The sequence below is a fragment of the Haliaeetus leucocephalus genome, unplaced genomic scaffold (genome assembly GCF_000737465.1).
Source record: "Haliaeetus leucocephalus isolate CR32 unplaced genomic scaffold, Haliaeetus_leucocephalus-4.0 Scaffold752, whole genome shotgun sequence".
NCBI lineage: Eukaryota > Metazoa > Chordata > Aves > Accipitriformes > Accipitridae > Haliaeetus > Haliaeetus leucocephalus.
Window position 1 is genome coordinate 678,716 of NW_010973188.1, and position 17,741 is coordinate 696,456.

The following is a 17,741-nucleotide window of genomic DNA, read 5'->3' on the forward strand; positions in this document are numbered from 1 at the left end:
ACTAGCCAGGATCTCCCCCTCACTCCCGAACTCGGAGACGCACAACAGACACGGGCGTGCACAGGAACATTTATTGAACGTACCAAATGTATGAAGAAAGGGAGATGCAGTTCCTGCTGTAAAGGATCTGTAACGCACACGTGTGGACAACATCTCCGGGAAGGGGTGAAACCTGCCAACAGCCGCCCTTCTTTTCTCCCCAGAGCTCCTGCTCGCCTCCCCCACCCCGCCCCGCTCTTCGCTGCATCCAGGAAAGCCACAGCTCTCGTTTCATAGTCTTCCCGTGTCGAAAACAAGAAACTGCGCTGAACCTGGCAGCACGAGGGGAAAAAGTAAAATAAAGCTGAGGGACGTTACCCCTTCTTCCCTTGACTCAACAAAAAACGGAGGGAAAAACGCGGCTCCGGGCGCAGGGACCACCCCTGTTCGGGGGGGAGGCTCCCGCGGCCGGGCTCGCCCCAACGGCCGCGCGGGCCGGGCGGGAGAAGGGAGGTGGCGGCGCCGCTCCCCTCCCCTCCCCCCAGGCAGCCCCTCGCGGGCGGGCGATGGCGGTGGCCAGACCCCAGCCGCCGCTCTCCCGCCCCCGACCGGGGCCGCGGGGCCGGACCAGCCCGCGGCGGGTCCAGGAGCACCCCGGGGCGTCCTGCCAGCCTTTCCCGCGGCGGCAGTCTCGCATGCGCGGGCGGGTGGGGGAAGGAAGCGGGAGGGCACCAAATTCAAATCGCTGCTGAGGAGGGAGGGGAGAAAGCTGGGGGAAGGAGGCAGCCAGAGGGGAGTGGAGTGGTGGAGGAGGGAGGAAAAGAGGGAGGAGGAGAGAGTGGGAGGGGAGTGTGGAAGACTCTAAGGGAACGCGGCAGAGGCCAGGAGAGGAGGCACGGCGGACGGCGGGGAAGGCAGAGGTGTCAGGGAAAGGACAGGGCGGCTTCGGGCACCCACGGCCGCAGCGCGGGGCAGCCACCCCGGCCCGCCCGCCGCGCTCCGCCCGCCCTCCCGCCGGCACCATGGTGGACAGGGGCCCCTTGCTGACCTCGGCCATCATCTTCTACCTGTCCATCGGGGCGGCGATCTTCGAGGTGCTGGAGGAGCCGCACTGGCGCTCGGCTACCGACGACTACAAACGGCAGAAGACGGAGCTGCTCAAGCAGTTCCCTTGCCTGGGCCAAGAGGGGCTGGACAAGATCCTGCAGGTACAACGGGCGCGGCAGGGGCTGGGGCTGGGGCCGGGGGGAGCCGGGCGGCGGCAGCAGGTGCTGCCGGGCGCCCCGGAGCGGAAAATACCGCGGCTTTGGGCGGGCGGAGTGCTGCCGGGCTGGAAAGCCAGTCGGCTCCCCGGGAAAAGCCGACCGTAGCCGCGTCCTCACAAAGCCTGGTGCCTAAAAACTGTCCCTCGAGCGGGAGCGCGGGGAAGGCTCTTAATCATTCCTAGCTGCTTAATGATAGAGTGATTAAATGGGTCCGCGTTTCTTTCTCTCTCGTCCCCCCAGTGATACTGGAGCTCAGGGTTGATTTCGGTTTTAGCTGGCTGGTCCTGGGAGCTGAAGGCGTGTACGCACGGAGTACGCTCCCTCAAGCCCGTCTGCTCCTAAACCTGGTAGCCGTGAATGCAGCTCTTGTTTTAGCACCCAGGGTGGTTTCTCCTGCCTCAATGGATGTTGTGTTATGAGGAAGGGGAGGTGAAGCCAAGCGTCTTGATCCTCTTCTGTTTGGTCTGATTTCCTTTCCTTCCCCTCTTCTTTTTTTTTTTTTTTTTTTTTTCCCCGTACTGAATACTCTCGTTGTGAGGAAAACGTGTCTGGGGGTCCGAGTGCGGGTCCCGGAGGTCAGTTGGGGTAACCGGGGGGAAGGCTGAACGCCTCGGGCGGAGGGATGCTTGCAACTCTTGCGCTGTCCTTTTTTTAGGAGAATGACTTCTTTCCAAGCCATGAGTTGATAATCGTCCTGATAAATTGCTCGTCTGGCAGAATGCCTTTTCAAAACTAATTATTAATCAATAGTATGTATTAAATCATAGAGCAGTATAAACTTGGTTAGTGCCTTTTCATGGATGTGGTATCCATTAAAACGTGGTGGCAGGCAATGGTGAACCATGAAAAATAGGCTGCCCAGATATGTGGGGCTCCAGTGGTGAGAATGAGTCATTTGGGACTTTATTTCAGAAATGTTTATATTGACTAGATCTTCTGGTCATTGTGTTTTGGATTTTTTTTTTTAAATTATTTTATTTTTAAATTCACTAAAAGTCTACTAAAATGCTAATATACAGAAGACTGGGAAAATGGTTGATTAGTTCTATTGGTATAATCTATACTGTGCAAGCCTAGAAGAGGATATGGTTCTTAGTCCTAAAAGTTTGTGGTTTAAATTCTCTTTCTTCAGTTGGTGGCTGCTTTCTGTCTGCTTCAGATAGCAGAGCTTTCTGGCAGTAGTGTCCATATTATTACCATCTTAGTACCCTATTAAATGTGTTTGTGGTATACAGTGGAACGGGTGGGTGGAAGCTTGAAACTTTAAAGGGATGTTGGAAAATGAAAGACATGCTATGTTTTTTGAGTATACTTTTGCTGTTCAGGAATCTCAGCTGAAATCTTACTCTAGGTTATATCCCAAACCTGTCTTAACATCCTCAAGAAAAACACCCGTATTTGGATTGGGATGCATGTTAAGCCTGGCATGCTTAACTTGCTGCAGACATAATGCAGAATCTAGATTCTGGCTCAATTTAGGATGAAATTCATGTTGGTATGAGGGTATCATTAGTTGTTCTGGTTTTTTTTTTTTCCCCCCATGATACTTATCACAGTTAATCCTGAAGTGGCAGAAGGATCTTTCTTAAAATACAAAATTACTATGAAAAAATTATTGGACAGTTCATTAGAATGGACTGTGTGATAGAGCAACACTGTAGAATGGGGATGGGTGCAGAAGCAGCGAGGAGAAAAAAAATGGCATAAGGCGAACTATGGCCAGATCAAAATACTTGGTTTGACTATCTCTCCACAGCACAACGTGGAAGGCCCTCCCTCTTCAGTGTGTGTTAGCTCCTGGTGATATTCTCATATTCATGTGATTTCAGTTTTACCTCTGTACTACTTCTAATCATACCTTAACTTTCCATGTCCAGTCTTGCTGGTCTGATGATCCTTCATAGATATTCTGTTGTCATTGTAAGCTCAGGTTAGCTAAAATGTTAAGTCTTGTCTTGCTCTTATTTCACTCTTACTGGTAACTGGAAACTTCACTGCTTGCTTTCTTCCAGACTTGTAGTTTTGTTCCTGTTTTTACTCAACTTTTATGTGAGAAGTGATGGTAAGAACAGGAGTGGCATTTCTTACAGAGGAGGATGGCAGGGTGAAATCTAGCATAGCTGAAGCTAACTGAGGTGGGGGGGGATTCATGTAAGGACATCAGGATTTCATCACAAGTAAGCTGTAAAGTATACCAGAAATAGTCTTTGTAGTTGTTCTTTTTCAACCACTACCCATGCTGCTTCTATTGGGTTCTGCTGAATCTTTAAAACATTACTAACACCTGTTCTCTTTCAGCAAATCCTGATCATCCTGTTCTCATATCAAACCTCCAAATTTATTATCTTACAATAGATCCAGAATATTATTGATTTGAATACATGCATTTCCCCCCCCCGGTTTTGTCCCTTTTGAGCCTCTTCCTCTAGCCTCTTCCATGGACTCCCTGAACTTGTTCTTGAGATTTTTCATGATTTGACTCATTTGTCTGCTCTTGTCTCTGTTTTTTAAATGGCCTTCAGTCTTCATCTTAGACCCTTTTCTCTCGCTCTGCTTGTGGTCCCCACTGACACTCATGTGACTTTACGGAGGTGCATTGAGCTTTACTATTACTTCACTGATATTCTTTTTAATATCCCCATTTAAACCACAGTAGAACATAAAGTTTTTCAACAAATATCACCAACTATAGAATTTGAAATGGTTGTTAGTAAAATAAAAGAATTCCAATGAATGTTCAAATTGAACTAACAATGACCATTTTGTTTCCAGAAGCAGCCTGAAAGGTGACAAGGACTGACTTATTCAGAGACCGATCTCTCTGCTGCCCTTGTTCCCCACCCAGGTTAGCTTGTGTGTTCATCTGAGCCTAATGCTAGCTGTAAGTGCAATGAAAACTCTGTGTGGAATGGTTACAAAGTTAGATCTGTAGTGTGATCTTAACCACTTAAAAAGACAAGTAGGTTATCAGCACAGATTCTCAATTCACATACAGACTAGTATCTCTGTACCAACAGTTCAAGTGATTATTAAGTGCGCTGTATTAGGTCAAATACTGTCTAAAGTTTATATTCTGTAAAAAAGGTTTCACAACACATTACAGTAGAAATACACTGCAATAAATGTTTATCGAAATTGTGTTTAACATACTTTCAGAAAACTCAAGCTGAGTATTGTAGGATATACTAAAAAGAAAGCCTTTTTACCCAATCCTAACTGAGAAATGCCTAAAAATAAGCTTGTTTAAAAACAGCTTTTAGAAGTCTTTTATGTGAAGAATCCACTTGGTTTTGATTATTGTAAGTACCATATCACTTATCATAACTATAAGAGGTAAAGAAAGTACTTAAACTCTTCTTGGAGAAATGCTACGTAGACCCTGATTTTAAAGGTGACTCACTCTGGACAGTATATAGGCTGGTCGCTGCCTGACCACACTCTTCTGGATAAAGCTGATTGCTCGAATGAAAATGTGGCTGAGATGCTTCACATGACAATTTATGTAGGCCTCCAAAGACACTCACCGCAACCATGTATTGACACAAGGGACTATGTAATCTCTCCTCACTATGTACAATTACCTTGGAATAGAAATGTCTCATAACATATCTGGAATATCTGCAAAAATAAACATTTTTAATAATGATGTAACTGTGCCATATTTATTGGCATTGTAGAATCTTAAAAGTAGTGTAAGACCTCTGTCTGTTGATAAACGCCTATGGCCTGTTCATAAAAGTCTATGGCTTGTCCTTGCCACTTGCTGCTGTGGCCCTAAGTCCTGGGACTCTTTAGGAAGGGGGAGAAGGCAGAGACCTGCAGTGATGACACCTTTGCCTACCCTCCTGTAGGAATGAATTTTGGAGACTGAAGCAAATGCAAGGCAATTTAGTAATTTCCCTCTTCTCTAGTTCCTTACTTTTACTCTTTATTGCTCCATCCTGATTGTGAAATATCAGCTTAATGATAAAGGAGCTATTCATGCAAGGAGGAACCTTCTTGACCCTCATGTCACTATTCACATGAGCAAAGGTTTGTCAACACCAGGCCACATCTTATTTACTGGGAAATCTCTTTTACTGGCCTGCTACAGTCATAAAAAAATTAAATGCTTCCCATTAATAAACATCAAGGCCGGTGACAAAAAAGGGAAGAATCTGAAGATGAGTGAAAATGGTTACTTTCAAAACAGAGCAATAAAATGAAAAGAGAAACTGCTGGCTTCCTTTAGGAGAAGCAGTCAAACATACTGAGTATGAGAACAAATAATTGAGGTCTTTATTTGAAAAGCATGCAAGACTCTAAACAGGCCTGAGAGATAACTTTAGAAGCCTAAATGTTTAGACTTAAAGCCCAGTGCTGTGAACAAACATTTAGAAGACTTTTAAGGAGAGCTTCTGCTGGGATATACATCACACACAGGACATTTATGCTAAAGGAAATAAGTCAAGTGGCTTAATATAGTTTATCCCCTCTGTGTTTTTAAAGCCAGGATGTCTTCTCCACTCACAAATACCAACAGGTGCATTTACAGGATTTTGGTTTGTGTTTGAGGATGCTGAAGTTTGTTTCTAGATTTGTTTATTCTTGGAGTTTGTCAGTTTTATTGTGAAACTTTAAAAATACTCTCTGATTCTGAGCGGTTTCCCACAATGCTTTACTTCCAAGCTTCTACCCCAAGGTTTAAATCTGTGTGCAATACTCTTGACCGAGTCTGCAAACTATAGTTTTCTTAAAAACTTGAGGTAGGTTTTAAATGCTTTTTGTTAGTTTGATGTTTAATAAAGAGATTATGGCTTTTGCTTACTCTTTGTAGAGTGATTTGTTTTCCAATGTAAAGTTAATATGGCATATCTTTCATAATCTTTCCCTTCCCCTGTGTTCTTCAGGAGGTGCATAAATGAGATTCTAGACTACTAGGGTTTGGTTGGTTTGTCCTTAACTACCTGATCCCTTCCATCTAAGGTACTGAAGGTGGGGGAAACAAATAGGAGACTGAATCACTTAGTTGGAATGCCAGATGAGCTGTACCTTTCAAGACTATGACTTTTGCATAGGCCGAATAAAGTAAAGCTAAGCGGCTACTGGACAAGGACAAGTGACTGCCGGTGGAAATTCTTTAACTGCAAAGTTGTTAACAACTACACCTAATACCCCTTGTATAAAAACTTGACAGTGCAAATTAAGGCTTATGCCTGAGAAATAGTTATTGCTAGATTTTCCAAATGTATATCTCTAATTATGCACCCTCTAAGTTCAGCAGGGATGAACTGACATGAAAATGTAGGACCACTGTCCACAATTCTCTGTGGCATCTCAAATTATGAGTTATGGATATTGCCATTGCAGCATTAGGAGAAGAAAATTGAGTACAGGCAGTACTACATTACTCCACAGCTTTTCTCTGGGTGTTTCTACATGCAAAATCAAGTTTAAGCAGGCATGCTTTTCTGTTGTGTTTTTTTTTTTTCCCCCCTCTTTTTCTCTGTTTAACCATTAAATTGTTTAAACTTTGCTGGAACATAGTTAAACAAAGCTGATAGTGCATACACTGCAACTCTCTCTGCTGATGGAGCAATAGCAATTGATCAGAAGTTATAATTTTCCTGCTATGGGCTTTTCCTTTTTCCTGCTATGGACTTAATCCTTGAGTGCTTGTAGTATGTTGTCCTTTTGTTACTTTAGGACAGAATATTTATATTACCTGATGTGTTACCTTCTGCTACTAGGCATGTTTTCTGGCAAGCTCTGCTCTAGACACCATGGCATGCAAGAAGATTTGCAGGTTATGAACAGCTTGTTGTCCTAAAAGATCTTGGAACTTCTGCTTTGGTTCATGCTGTATATATAGTTATTGCAAGATACCTTTTGTAGCCAGTGAAGATAGAGTGTAATGATGACTTTGTACAGATTTCCTTTTTTAAAACAAACTGGTTTTTCTGCTGTTAGTGCTAATTAAACAAAATTAATTGTTTTGCTTTTCTCTGAATGCTGTTGACCTTCAGAGCAATCACATTTCATTGAGGTACTGCAAGTAGATGTCAACATAGTAACATACAACCAGAAACAAGCTGGGTTGCAAGTGGCAGTCAATGGTCTGATTAACAGGGGAGCAAGTGAGAATGCTTTCACAGTTTGGTGCTGTAGACCTGCTGATCACAGTGTCTGTATTTGCAGGGCTTTTATTTTGTGCTGACTCTTGTATGATCCCATGGATTGAATACCTATGAGCAAGTAGTTAAATTTCTTCATGGAGTATGTCTTTAGGTTTTGTTTAGTCCAAAATAAGTTCAGCTCATAAGCTTCGAGTCTGCTCTGAGTATGAAACAAAACATGGTAACAGGACAACTGGAAGGGTCGCACTCTTCATCTAAATTAAAATCCCACTGTGGTCACACCTGAGGCTCTCTACGGTGCTACAGACATCCTCAGGAGAGCCACACTTAGAAGCAGATTGAACCCTTAAAATACGGCATGCAATATACACTGCATTTTTACTAGCTCTATTTATTGAAGGGATGGCCTAGGCTTGAAGGCATTTAAGTCTTCCTTTATTTGCTGTCTTCCTTCTGATTCAGGTTCCTCAACAGCACTGCTGGTTCTAGTGTTACTAGATCTTTTCTTTAAAACACCAAGTTCTTTAGCAGGGAACTTCAGACTGGCAGTTTGTTTTCTGTGTCCACCCATCTTATTTTATTATGTCTTTATATTAGAGTTCTTAGATATTACTGTGTTAGTTATGTACTTATCAACATTTTAATTGTTGGCAGGAGAGATCCCTCCTAGGCATGCCTTGCCCTAGGAGCTCTATTTACAGTCAAATCAGTAAGGAAGTTATAATTTCTTTTTTTTTTTCCCCCCATCGTATTGTGTGAACTCTAGTGGATCAAATGCACCCTTAGGTGCAAAGCAACTTCTGAAATGTTTTAAATTCAAACCTCGTACACTGTTTTCTTAAGAGAAAGAAACATGAGTGATGAAAAGGGAGTAGGAAACTAATAATAGGTTGTATATCATAGCCTCTGTTGAATCTGAAATCAAGTTCCTTCTCTAACAATATGTGTATCTGTAGTGTTTCTTGTGATGGACCTGTTTTTTTAACCCCTGTTGTGGGATCAATTGCTACAGATTAGCCTATCTGTAGGACTGTGTTTCTGCCTTAATGAAATGGTAGACACAGATTGTGATTGAGCAAACTGGCAAATACTAATTTGACTTTGTTCTGTGCTGGCATCTTACAAATATTGTGTAAGTGGGTTCCAACTGCTGAGAAAGAAAACCCAGACCTGTGTGTCTCTTTGAGGGTGCAACAGGTGCGAAAAAAGTCCCAGTTGAACCTATCACAGGTCTCTGAACTCTGATCCTTCTTAACAAAAAAGATGTCAGCTTTTTAACATTAACTTGGACTCCAAAGTAAGTCATAAGATTGTCGAATGATGGCAGCTAAAGAGTGATAGCTAATGGAACTTGAAAATAATTCTGCAAAGGGTTGTGAAGGTCCTGAGGTAGAAAGCATAGTCAGATATGATGCAGTATTTTTGGTGGCTTGGCTAAAATATCAAATTAATCAGTGATGACTTCTGTGCATGACCTCCAAGCGCTGATATTGCGGCTCCTCTTTTCTACTCCCAATCCAATCCAAGGGAGTAAAAAAAGGTTTGGAGGAAAGTTGCCTAAGAATCATGTGTGGTCCCTTGCTAAAGAAACAGCAGCTGGAAGTATGTTTGTTCTGGCTTATGAGGAAGGTGAGGCTGATGAGTCTCCTCCAGGTACCAAAGAAATAGGGGAGGTGTTTGGAGGCAAGCAGCTGTATAAAGAGAAGGGGTCTAATGAAACTCACTGGTGGTACTGACTTCTTCCTTGGCTTCTACTGCATCAGTCTGGCTGGAGCCCTCATCCTACTATGTGCTCAGCTGTTACAATTGCTGCTAACCAGCTTCACAGACTGTAATGCAAATATGTTAAAATCAAGTTAAATAGTTGAACTATGATAACTTGCCATTTAAGTTAGAATTTCAGTCTTCAGACCTGTGTAAGTGGTGTGTACATGACTGCAGAATGACAGAGGGCAGCTCTGTAATCCATACTTGCCTTGTTGGCACAAGGGTTTTTGAAGGGACCTGGAGTTTATGCTTAGAAAATCACTTTTTTTTATTGGTATCAATGCACTCTGAAAGCTTTTCACCTGTGTCACTATCTATTTGCCCTTTTAAAATAATACTTGCATGTTTCCAACTGATTTTTTTTTTTACAACTTTTGGGGCGGAAGGCAAGAGAAAGGAGGGAAGAATGAAAAACATTGAAGTTTCTTCTGTTGTAGCAGCAAAACCAGTCGCTAATTTTGTTGTGTCTCTGTGATTTGTTTACAGTAATACTAGATTTTCAAGGTAGTGTCTTAGCTGGATTGTGACTGTAGGATAACTGCGCTTTTTCATGAACTTGCTATGTAGCCTCTGCAAGGTCCTAAAGCTGTCAGCTTGATTAATGAAGGGAGCATAGATGTCTTTATCTTACATTTAAGAAAAGTAAAATAGAGTTCACGCTCTGAGAGTGCCTTGGCTTTATTTGCATGTGTTTTAAGAATGCTTGCTCAGTTCTGCTACAATTAGACAGTTGGTTATTTGGACAGATGTCCCCACAGCTGTCTGCTTCTTGTTGTTGTTTCCTAGCAGAGAAATGCTACAATAAAGTAGTTTCAGGCTAGGCATTGACTAGGTGCTTTCAGCTGAATTCTATGCATCTTAGGAAAACAGTCTCACTTATTTGAGGTAACTGCAGCTTTTCTGTGGTTTTGACGACTCTCTGAGCATCTTGCATGTTGAGCAGCTTTTAAGCTAGTGGGTTCTCTACTTAGCAATGTGCAAGTGCTTCCTCTGTCTCAGCTTCTAAGAAGATAATAGATGCCTGCTGAACATTTAGAGATATCAGTTGCAGGAAATCCAGGTTAGGAAGGAAAAGAGTGTAACAAACAGAAGGCAGCAACTACAGTGCTTCTGCTAGCTAATTCTTCTTCCCTTTAATACAGTAGCAAGAAGATATCAAAGTGGTTTGGCTTTCATACATCCTCAGGGATGGGACAGTTGAGAAGTGACAGGGCACAGAGCCTGTTAATTACCTGCCACATGTCAATGCTGTGCATTACTCTTTGCTTTCAACTTGTCTTGTGTTAGATGCTTAGGAGTGACCTGCAAATATATGGGAAACTGTGAATCTGGAAGTGTGCACTGTTTGGTAGTCTTAAAATTGGAAGATTTTCTTAGTTGACTAAACTTGCTATTCCACTTAATCAAAACACTTTCTACATGGTATATTCAATGACTTGTTTACCATCGTTTTTTATCCAGGAGCTAAATGTGATAGGGGACTGAAAAGATTATTGAAGTATCTGCTCTGCTTTTTGTCAATGTTATTGATTGGAAGCTCTCTTGGGAAGAAAGACCTTTATGTGCACTTAGTAATGCAGTGCTGAAGATAATAGAATAGCAGAAGATTGTGTTCCAGTGTGCATGTTGTATGTGTGTGGTTTTTTTTAATGTTATACTATTCCTGCAAAAATGGGGTTTGTGTGTATGCTGACACAACTGTGTTTAAGAAATATTTTAATGCATAGGCAGCGCTTACCAGCAAACTGATGCTATGACCAGTCTAATTCACTCATCCAGCAGAAGAAACAAGATAGGCTAGGCAAGTTGTGCTATTTCAGGTCTGAGACTGTCTAGATCAGACTGTTTTCCAGTGTGCTTATCTTAGTAACTGATCACACTTCTTTCTATCCTGCCGTAATTGTGCTGGCAGATCTCTGTATCTATATTTGAAAACGTTTGTCCAGACCAGCCTCCTCTCCTTCCTCAGTCCTCCTCAAAGATCAGTCTTGAGCTAATCTAGTGTTGAAGGGATTTATAGTAAGTAACATAACAAAATTTTGTCTCAGGTTAAGCCCTGGATAAAGCTAAATACATAGTAACAGGAATCTCAAAGCAGATAGTATTTCTGTGGCAGACTTTTCCCCCTTGTTCCTCCTCTTAATATAAACCCATCACCTTGCTATTCATACAAAGCATCCCGTCCATGTTGACACTGGAAGCCTGCCTTGCCTCCTCCTCCTGCTGTCTGATGGACCGATACAGGGAGAGAGACTAGCATGGTTGAGGTTATGTAAAGTTTTTGGTTGACCCTGGAAACTTTGTTGTTTGTTTGGCTTAACAAGGTGCGTTAGTAAAGGTTCTACCCCAAAGAGTTAATAGCTAACAGTGTGACCCTGTTTTGCTCCTGTTCTGTAGTTCAAATGTTTACTTGCTTAATGTTGTTACACTTGGTACTCTGCTCCACCCAAGTCTGATCACTTTCAGTTTTGTTTCATCGATTTGATGCTGTTGGGACAAATAAGATTTTCATTCTAGCATGTGTAAGCTCACTGAACTGTCAAGACAAGTAACAGTTGTTTTACCAGGATGTGCTTGCCTTTTCTTTTTTTTTTTTTTAAACTTGTTTCTCCTTAAGATAGGTTGTTAAATAGGAAATGAGAGGGGTGATGCTACTAGCACACTTGGGCAGCAGCTTCTAGTTTGTCTTCAGAGAAGCAAGACCTTTAATGTATTGAAACTTGGGGATGAAATACAAAAATGCTTGTGAAACCAAAAATATATAACATTTTGGTCCTAGCCACTAAGAAACGTATTCCAAAGTTTTTAAGGTGTTCTATCAAAGTGACTTTCTGTACATTTCTTAATCTGAAGCATGTGTTTATGCATGGATATGGGAGAGAGCATAATATGCTTCTTAATGCAATGATACTTTATGCTGCAATTCATTCACTAAGTTGAAAAGCTTATTTAGGCCTCTAAGCAAAGTTGTCAAGCTTGGATCACCTGTGTTTTGACTTGTCCTTATGAACTATTCTTATACATGGAAAGCATGGGGGGCAGGGGGAAAGCTTAATTTTAAACTCAGCTTCCTCTTTTACTTCCCCTGTATAGTATCAAGGCTTTTCTGTCTAAGTATTCCAGTTTATACTATTTTATGGGTGGGTGAAAATCTGCAAAGATTAACTAGATTGCTGAGTTGCTGCTCCAGGTCTTGAGGCCTTGTTTGAATAAGGAGGTTAGGGGGGGAAAATTGCAACACTTTGAAGATGTGGTCCAACCCCTCCCCATCTAGTAAATTAATCTCAGTAAACTGTTTTTATTGATACTAGGATTGTTTGGGTTTGATTTAAATCTACTTAAATCAATTGCGGCTAAACCGAAATATATTATTTTGGAAACTTAGACTGCTGCATGGGTTAGCATCTGCTTATGCAATTGGTACCAACTCTGTTGCAATAGTCTCATGTAAACACTGGTTCTAACCCTGCCTAACATAGGTCACCAACCGGTGTGAGGGCTTGATTAAACTCTTGACTCTTCTGCTTCCACTTTCTTATCTCTAAAATGGGGACAACAGCATTTTTCAAAGCCCTTTTAAAGGGGAGTTGGCTACAATAGTCACCATGTATGTATTCAGATAGAAAGGAAGCCTAATCTGCTATGATAGATTATTCCAACTTCTTAATTTCAGCTGGTGTAACCTAAAAGTTGTTGAAATACTTTTTTTTTTTTCTGCAACCAAGAAAATGTGTGTTATAAGCAAATTGGCACAGAAGCCCTCAAAATTAATCTGTATTAATGAAAGCTATGAAATCATCTGGTAGATTTTATTTCTGAATGAGAGTAATTGGAGACCAAAGAAAAGTTGGGACACTCAGCATCTGCAGAACAGCTGCAGTTCTCATGCAGCAGTAACCTTTAGTTAATTTGTCTTCAAAACATGTCTATGTGGAACTTGGGAAAGTGAAAAGGAAACAGTTCCATAATTGCATTAATCGCAAGAGGAAGGGAATGCTGGTAGAGCACTGAATATGCTTTTCATCAAAATAGTTTATTAACTAGTTCATTAAAGTGGAATCTAGTCCTGAAACTAATAGGGGAAAAAATCCATATCAACTGTCAAATTTTATAGTCATGATCTGTCAAAGAAGCCAGCTGCCTTTTCAAAACTGTTGGTGTTTACATCTATTGCATATAAGTGGAAAGGAGAAATAATGTTAAGCAGCTTTAGTTCATTCAAGCATAGGATCTGCAAGTATCACAAATAGGTGAGCTTCAGCGTTCAATTCTGCAATGACAAAATAGTTTCAGTTAACTAATTTGCTGAATTATGAGTTTTACTTATTATTTAACTCTGCAGAAAGCCACAAAAAGGAAATAACCTTGTTGATCTCTTTCCATTAATATTCCTCACATTGTTTGTCCTATGAATTATGACTTATAGGAAAATTAACTGTCCATGCTATACATCATACACAAGCAAGTCTTAAATAGTGCATGCTGTAAAAATATTGACATGCCTCCAAGAGGTTAATATCCCTACAAAATAGACCGTTTTTCCAGAGGAAACAGTAACACCTATTTGTCCTGCAGAATGGAAGTAGAGCTCCATTTGTTCAAATGATATTTTTTTAAAATTTTTTATTTTAATGAGATCTTACCACCTAAGTCTCGCTTGACTTCATGTTTCATCCTAAAATAGAAACTATTCCAAAACTTGGGGGTTTTGGAGAATTAATTCATTCTCTCATTACGATTGTTTACCTTTAGTTGTTTTTTTCACACATCTGGGCTGGCAGGTCACTAATAAAGCATGCTGTTAGCTAGTTATGGCAAAGGGAGGGTTAGCAGCAGGATAGCAAGGGTTGGTAGTGAGGAGAAACTTAATCATTCAACTGTAATGGTTCAATTTGCCCCCCCCCCCCGCCCCCCAAAAAATCGCCATGTAGCAGCTTATGACTACTTGATTTCTGATCAAACAGTGGCTTTAAGTTCTTCTGTGCTTTCTCTTAGGGGCTTGATTACATGATTGATTTCATTTCTAAGAATGAAAACTGCTGATGTAGCCACAAGAAAGTTCATTATTACATACTTAAGGTACAGAAACAGCAATAAATATTTCCAAAGACCTGACTACTCACAGTTTTCCTGTCAAGTCACGTGAGCAATGCTGGCTTGGCCTCAACTTGCCTTGGTAAGGAAAAAGGGGCATGTGCTTATGTCCAACCTTGTTTGGGCTGAACATCCTTTTGTGGCCTTATTCTTGAATTTACTGCGTGCAGACTGAAGCCTCAGACTTGAGGCGTTCCATTCAATAGAGGTAGTTTGGGAAAGCAATGGGGAGTTTCCATGAGAACGGAGAAAAAGTCAAAATGCAGAACTTATTGCAGACTGTGAAATCAATAAGCATTATCCAAATACTGGCTGGGCAGAGTACAACAGGTTTCCGCAAACATGTGTACACAATGTGAGGACTTTTTAGAAAACACTTATGTGTCTTTTGACTGAAAATTTCTCAAACTGCCTATTTTTAAAATACTGTTTTGTAAATTAGAGGTTTATGATGGAAAGCTGTAAGGATAAATGTAATTCTTGCTTTGCTTTTTACAAAACAAAAGAACAAAGACCTACCCTTCTTCACCCCCCTGCCCCCAGCTGTGTAGTGTTTCTGCTGCAATCCTCGATTAGTGTTCTGTTTCCGTTATCAGCTGGAATATTTTCATGCAATACTTGCTTAATTCGAAGAGGATAGCTCTTGTTATGTCTGTAGCTGTAGATGTAACAGCCATCTGTAAACCTTCAGTAGGGCACCACTTTGTATAAGTAAGGAGTGCAAATTATCGTTACAAAATCACTAATCTTGACTAATACTTCTCTTAAATGTGGCCTTAAGATGAGGCTTCACAAAATCAGTAGGGCAATGTGTCCACTTTGTAGAACTACGAGTGTATTCAGTAAAGGAAATTACATGTATTTTATGATGCTTGAGCCTTATTGAAAGACCTTTTAAAACTCTTGTTAGAAGTCTGCCAGGAAAAAAATATAAATCAAGCTGGTGCTGCAAAAGTTTTGGTGTTCTTGATCCTTTCCAAGTAATTTGTTTTACTCTTTAGCATTTACCTCTTTCCTACCCTGCATCATGTCAGTCCTTGAGGAAGAACTCCTGCATGCTTTTGAATGGTGCCACAGAAAATGGTGAAATTGTTTACTCTTTCTCACAACTTCTGTCTGAAGAACTCCTCTCTTACTGAGAGGATTTTACTGTAGGACAATAATATGCTCCCCAATGCACTATAATTGTAAGAAGGATTTCAGATCCAAAATCTTACCTGTAATGCCATGTTGTAGAAATATTTACATTAAACTAAACCAATCATTGTTAAGCTGGATCTTGGTTTAGACAGGGAGGTTCATCTACACTACTATGCTGAATGCTTTGATTAAAAACTATTGCATAGGTTGAGAACTTGTTTAAATTTACAGGTTAATTTCACTCATGCTCAGTTTTTTTGTTTTGCTCTTATACCAACACTGGGTTTTGTTTGTGGTCTTGCTTTGTAGTTTCTGATGTAGTATAAAAGAAAGCAATGCTATCCCCACTCAGCTTTTATTTTTGCAGTACAAATTGCTTTGGCTGACTCATAATAGTCTCCTCATTCTTCTAGCCCTTGTCTTACCTCTGTTCCCATTTCTTGAAGGTGAATGACCAGAACTGTAGAAATCATGCCAGCTAAGTTTCACCAGTGCTTTGCAGAATCACAGCAAGACATCAGGAAAGGGATTTCAAACATCTAGCTGTTCCTTGAAGTTCTTCCCCTTTTGTTTTTATTGATATGCTTCTATTGTTGGGATGCCTAAACAGTATGACTGGACTGATGAGATGTCATGAAAAAAATGTATTCCCCTTGCCTTTACTGCTGTAGGTTATGATAGTGTTTTTATGTCAGAGTGGGAAAGGAGAAGCAGAATAAATTGCATTGGGTGACTAGGACATCTTAAAGCTGACTTTAAAAATACCCAATTTTTGAAACACGATTCTTCATTAAGATACATTATCCTTGAAACTAAAGCAGTAATGATTTAATGTACAATTGGCCAGGACTGTTTGCAGGCCTCTCAAATCAGCTGAGCAATAAATGTTTGAAAAAGGTGTTTATATGTTGAAGGTATGTCGAAGTCTATAGTATCACCAGATTTACAGGGTGCCCAGGTACATGGGTAATACAAATGAAAGGTCTGGTGCCATCCTTGCTAATGACTGAAATTATGCCAGTAAATGACTCTAAAAGACACAGCCAGTGTGCCAGCTGATTGCTCTGTCACTACGGTTTTTTTAAGTTTACAGCACTGCTGGGCCTTATCACAACCCATGTGCTACCTGTATAATACCTTATCTTCTCTAAATAAAATTGATGACAAAACCTATATTGCTTTCAAGGGCAATAAGGTCCAATTTCAAGATACAGAAGTTCTGGAACTTTGCTCTTACTTCAGGTTAATTAAAGGAGAGATTCAGTTCATAGCATAGACTGAAGGAGGAAATTACGGAAACTAAGATAAAATTTAAGCTGTGTTTTGCTAGTCTGCTCTCTCCAGTAGAAGGATACAATTCCGCTAAGTCAAATGGTTTTCCAGTGGTTCTCTTCCACAGGCAGGCACTTTCTGTTGTTAAATCAACACCCTTTCCTGGAACTACTGTTTTTCTATTTATTTTCAGATACTGCAGAAGTTGGGAAGCTAGGAGGGTTAAGTGGTACATTTGTTCCCTGCGCACTTGTTTGTCCCACAGGAGATGATCCTCTCATCATGTCAATGGTGATTATTTCCCAGGATATTTTCCATTAACTTTAAAACTCCCAGCCCTTGTTCTCCATGCCAATGAACAAAAAAAAAAAAAAAAAAGTGCACTTGCATGATGTCCTCAGGCAAGCTTTCACGATTAGGTTTATTACTCAGCTGTAACTTTCCATGCAAAACTCAAAAATACCAATACATTTTGTGAAGCTTGTGTTCACCCTGGTGGGAATGAAGAGGTGATAGTGCTAGTTGCCAGTGCTGATTGAGCAGGTCATCTTGCAGTACATTACAGCAATACTAAGACTCTTTATCCAAGTAGAAGCAACCCTAAGGACTTGCTGTAGGTAGAGTACAATTTGTTGTAGTGATCAGCATTTAAATCTATGTGAACTACTAAAAAGGTCAGCACACCACTTTAACTGGGGGGGGGGGGGTAGAGAGAGAAGAATATTCAGTATATCTAATGCTGGCACTGTAGAAATGCCCAAGGTATTTATCCTCACTTCTTCTGTATCCTGTTTCATCCTGCTCATGCTTTGTCTAATTTTGATCATCCTTCCGAGCAGGGAATAGCTGTCACAATTATTTACCTTCTCTATTTCCAAACAATAATGTGGAATTAATTTGACTGTAGACTCACAAATTGTTTCCACTGGACTGTGTCCTGAGGCCTCCAGACTCATAAATATTAGCCACAATTAAATTTTTATGAGTCTTACAGGTTGAAGCAAGTACAAAGATGGTTCTTTACATCTCCTCTAAATTCATGATTTATTGCACGGCCTTCAGATAACAAGCTAAAACCAGGGTAGAGCATGTCTTCTAATTTTGCATG

The 17,741-nt window shown here is 40.9% G+C and overlaps 1 protein-coding gene across 2 annotated transcripts in view; it reads left to right on the plus strand.

Moving 5' to 3' along the window:
- Nucleotides 1–832: 832 nt before the first annotated feature.
- The window catches only part of KCNK5 (potassium channel, subfamily K, member 5), a 33,568-nt gene continuing 16,659 nt past the window's right edge, over nucleotides 833–17,741 (plus strand). Inside the window, exons 1-2 of one of the 2 annotated variants that reach the window (XM_010581126.1) lie at nucleotides 1,105–1,187; nucleotides 4,017–4,125. In XM_010581126.1, coding sequence (XP_010579428.1) covers nucleotides 4,117–4,125 — 9 coding nt within the window. In that variant the 5' untranslated portion in view covers nucleotides 1,105–1,187; nucleotides 4,017–4,116. Of the gene's footprint in view, nucleotides 1,188–4,016; nucleotides 4,126–17,741 lie in introns of both variants that reach the window. The other variant, XM_010581125.1, reaches the window with a different exon arrangement.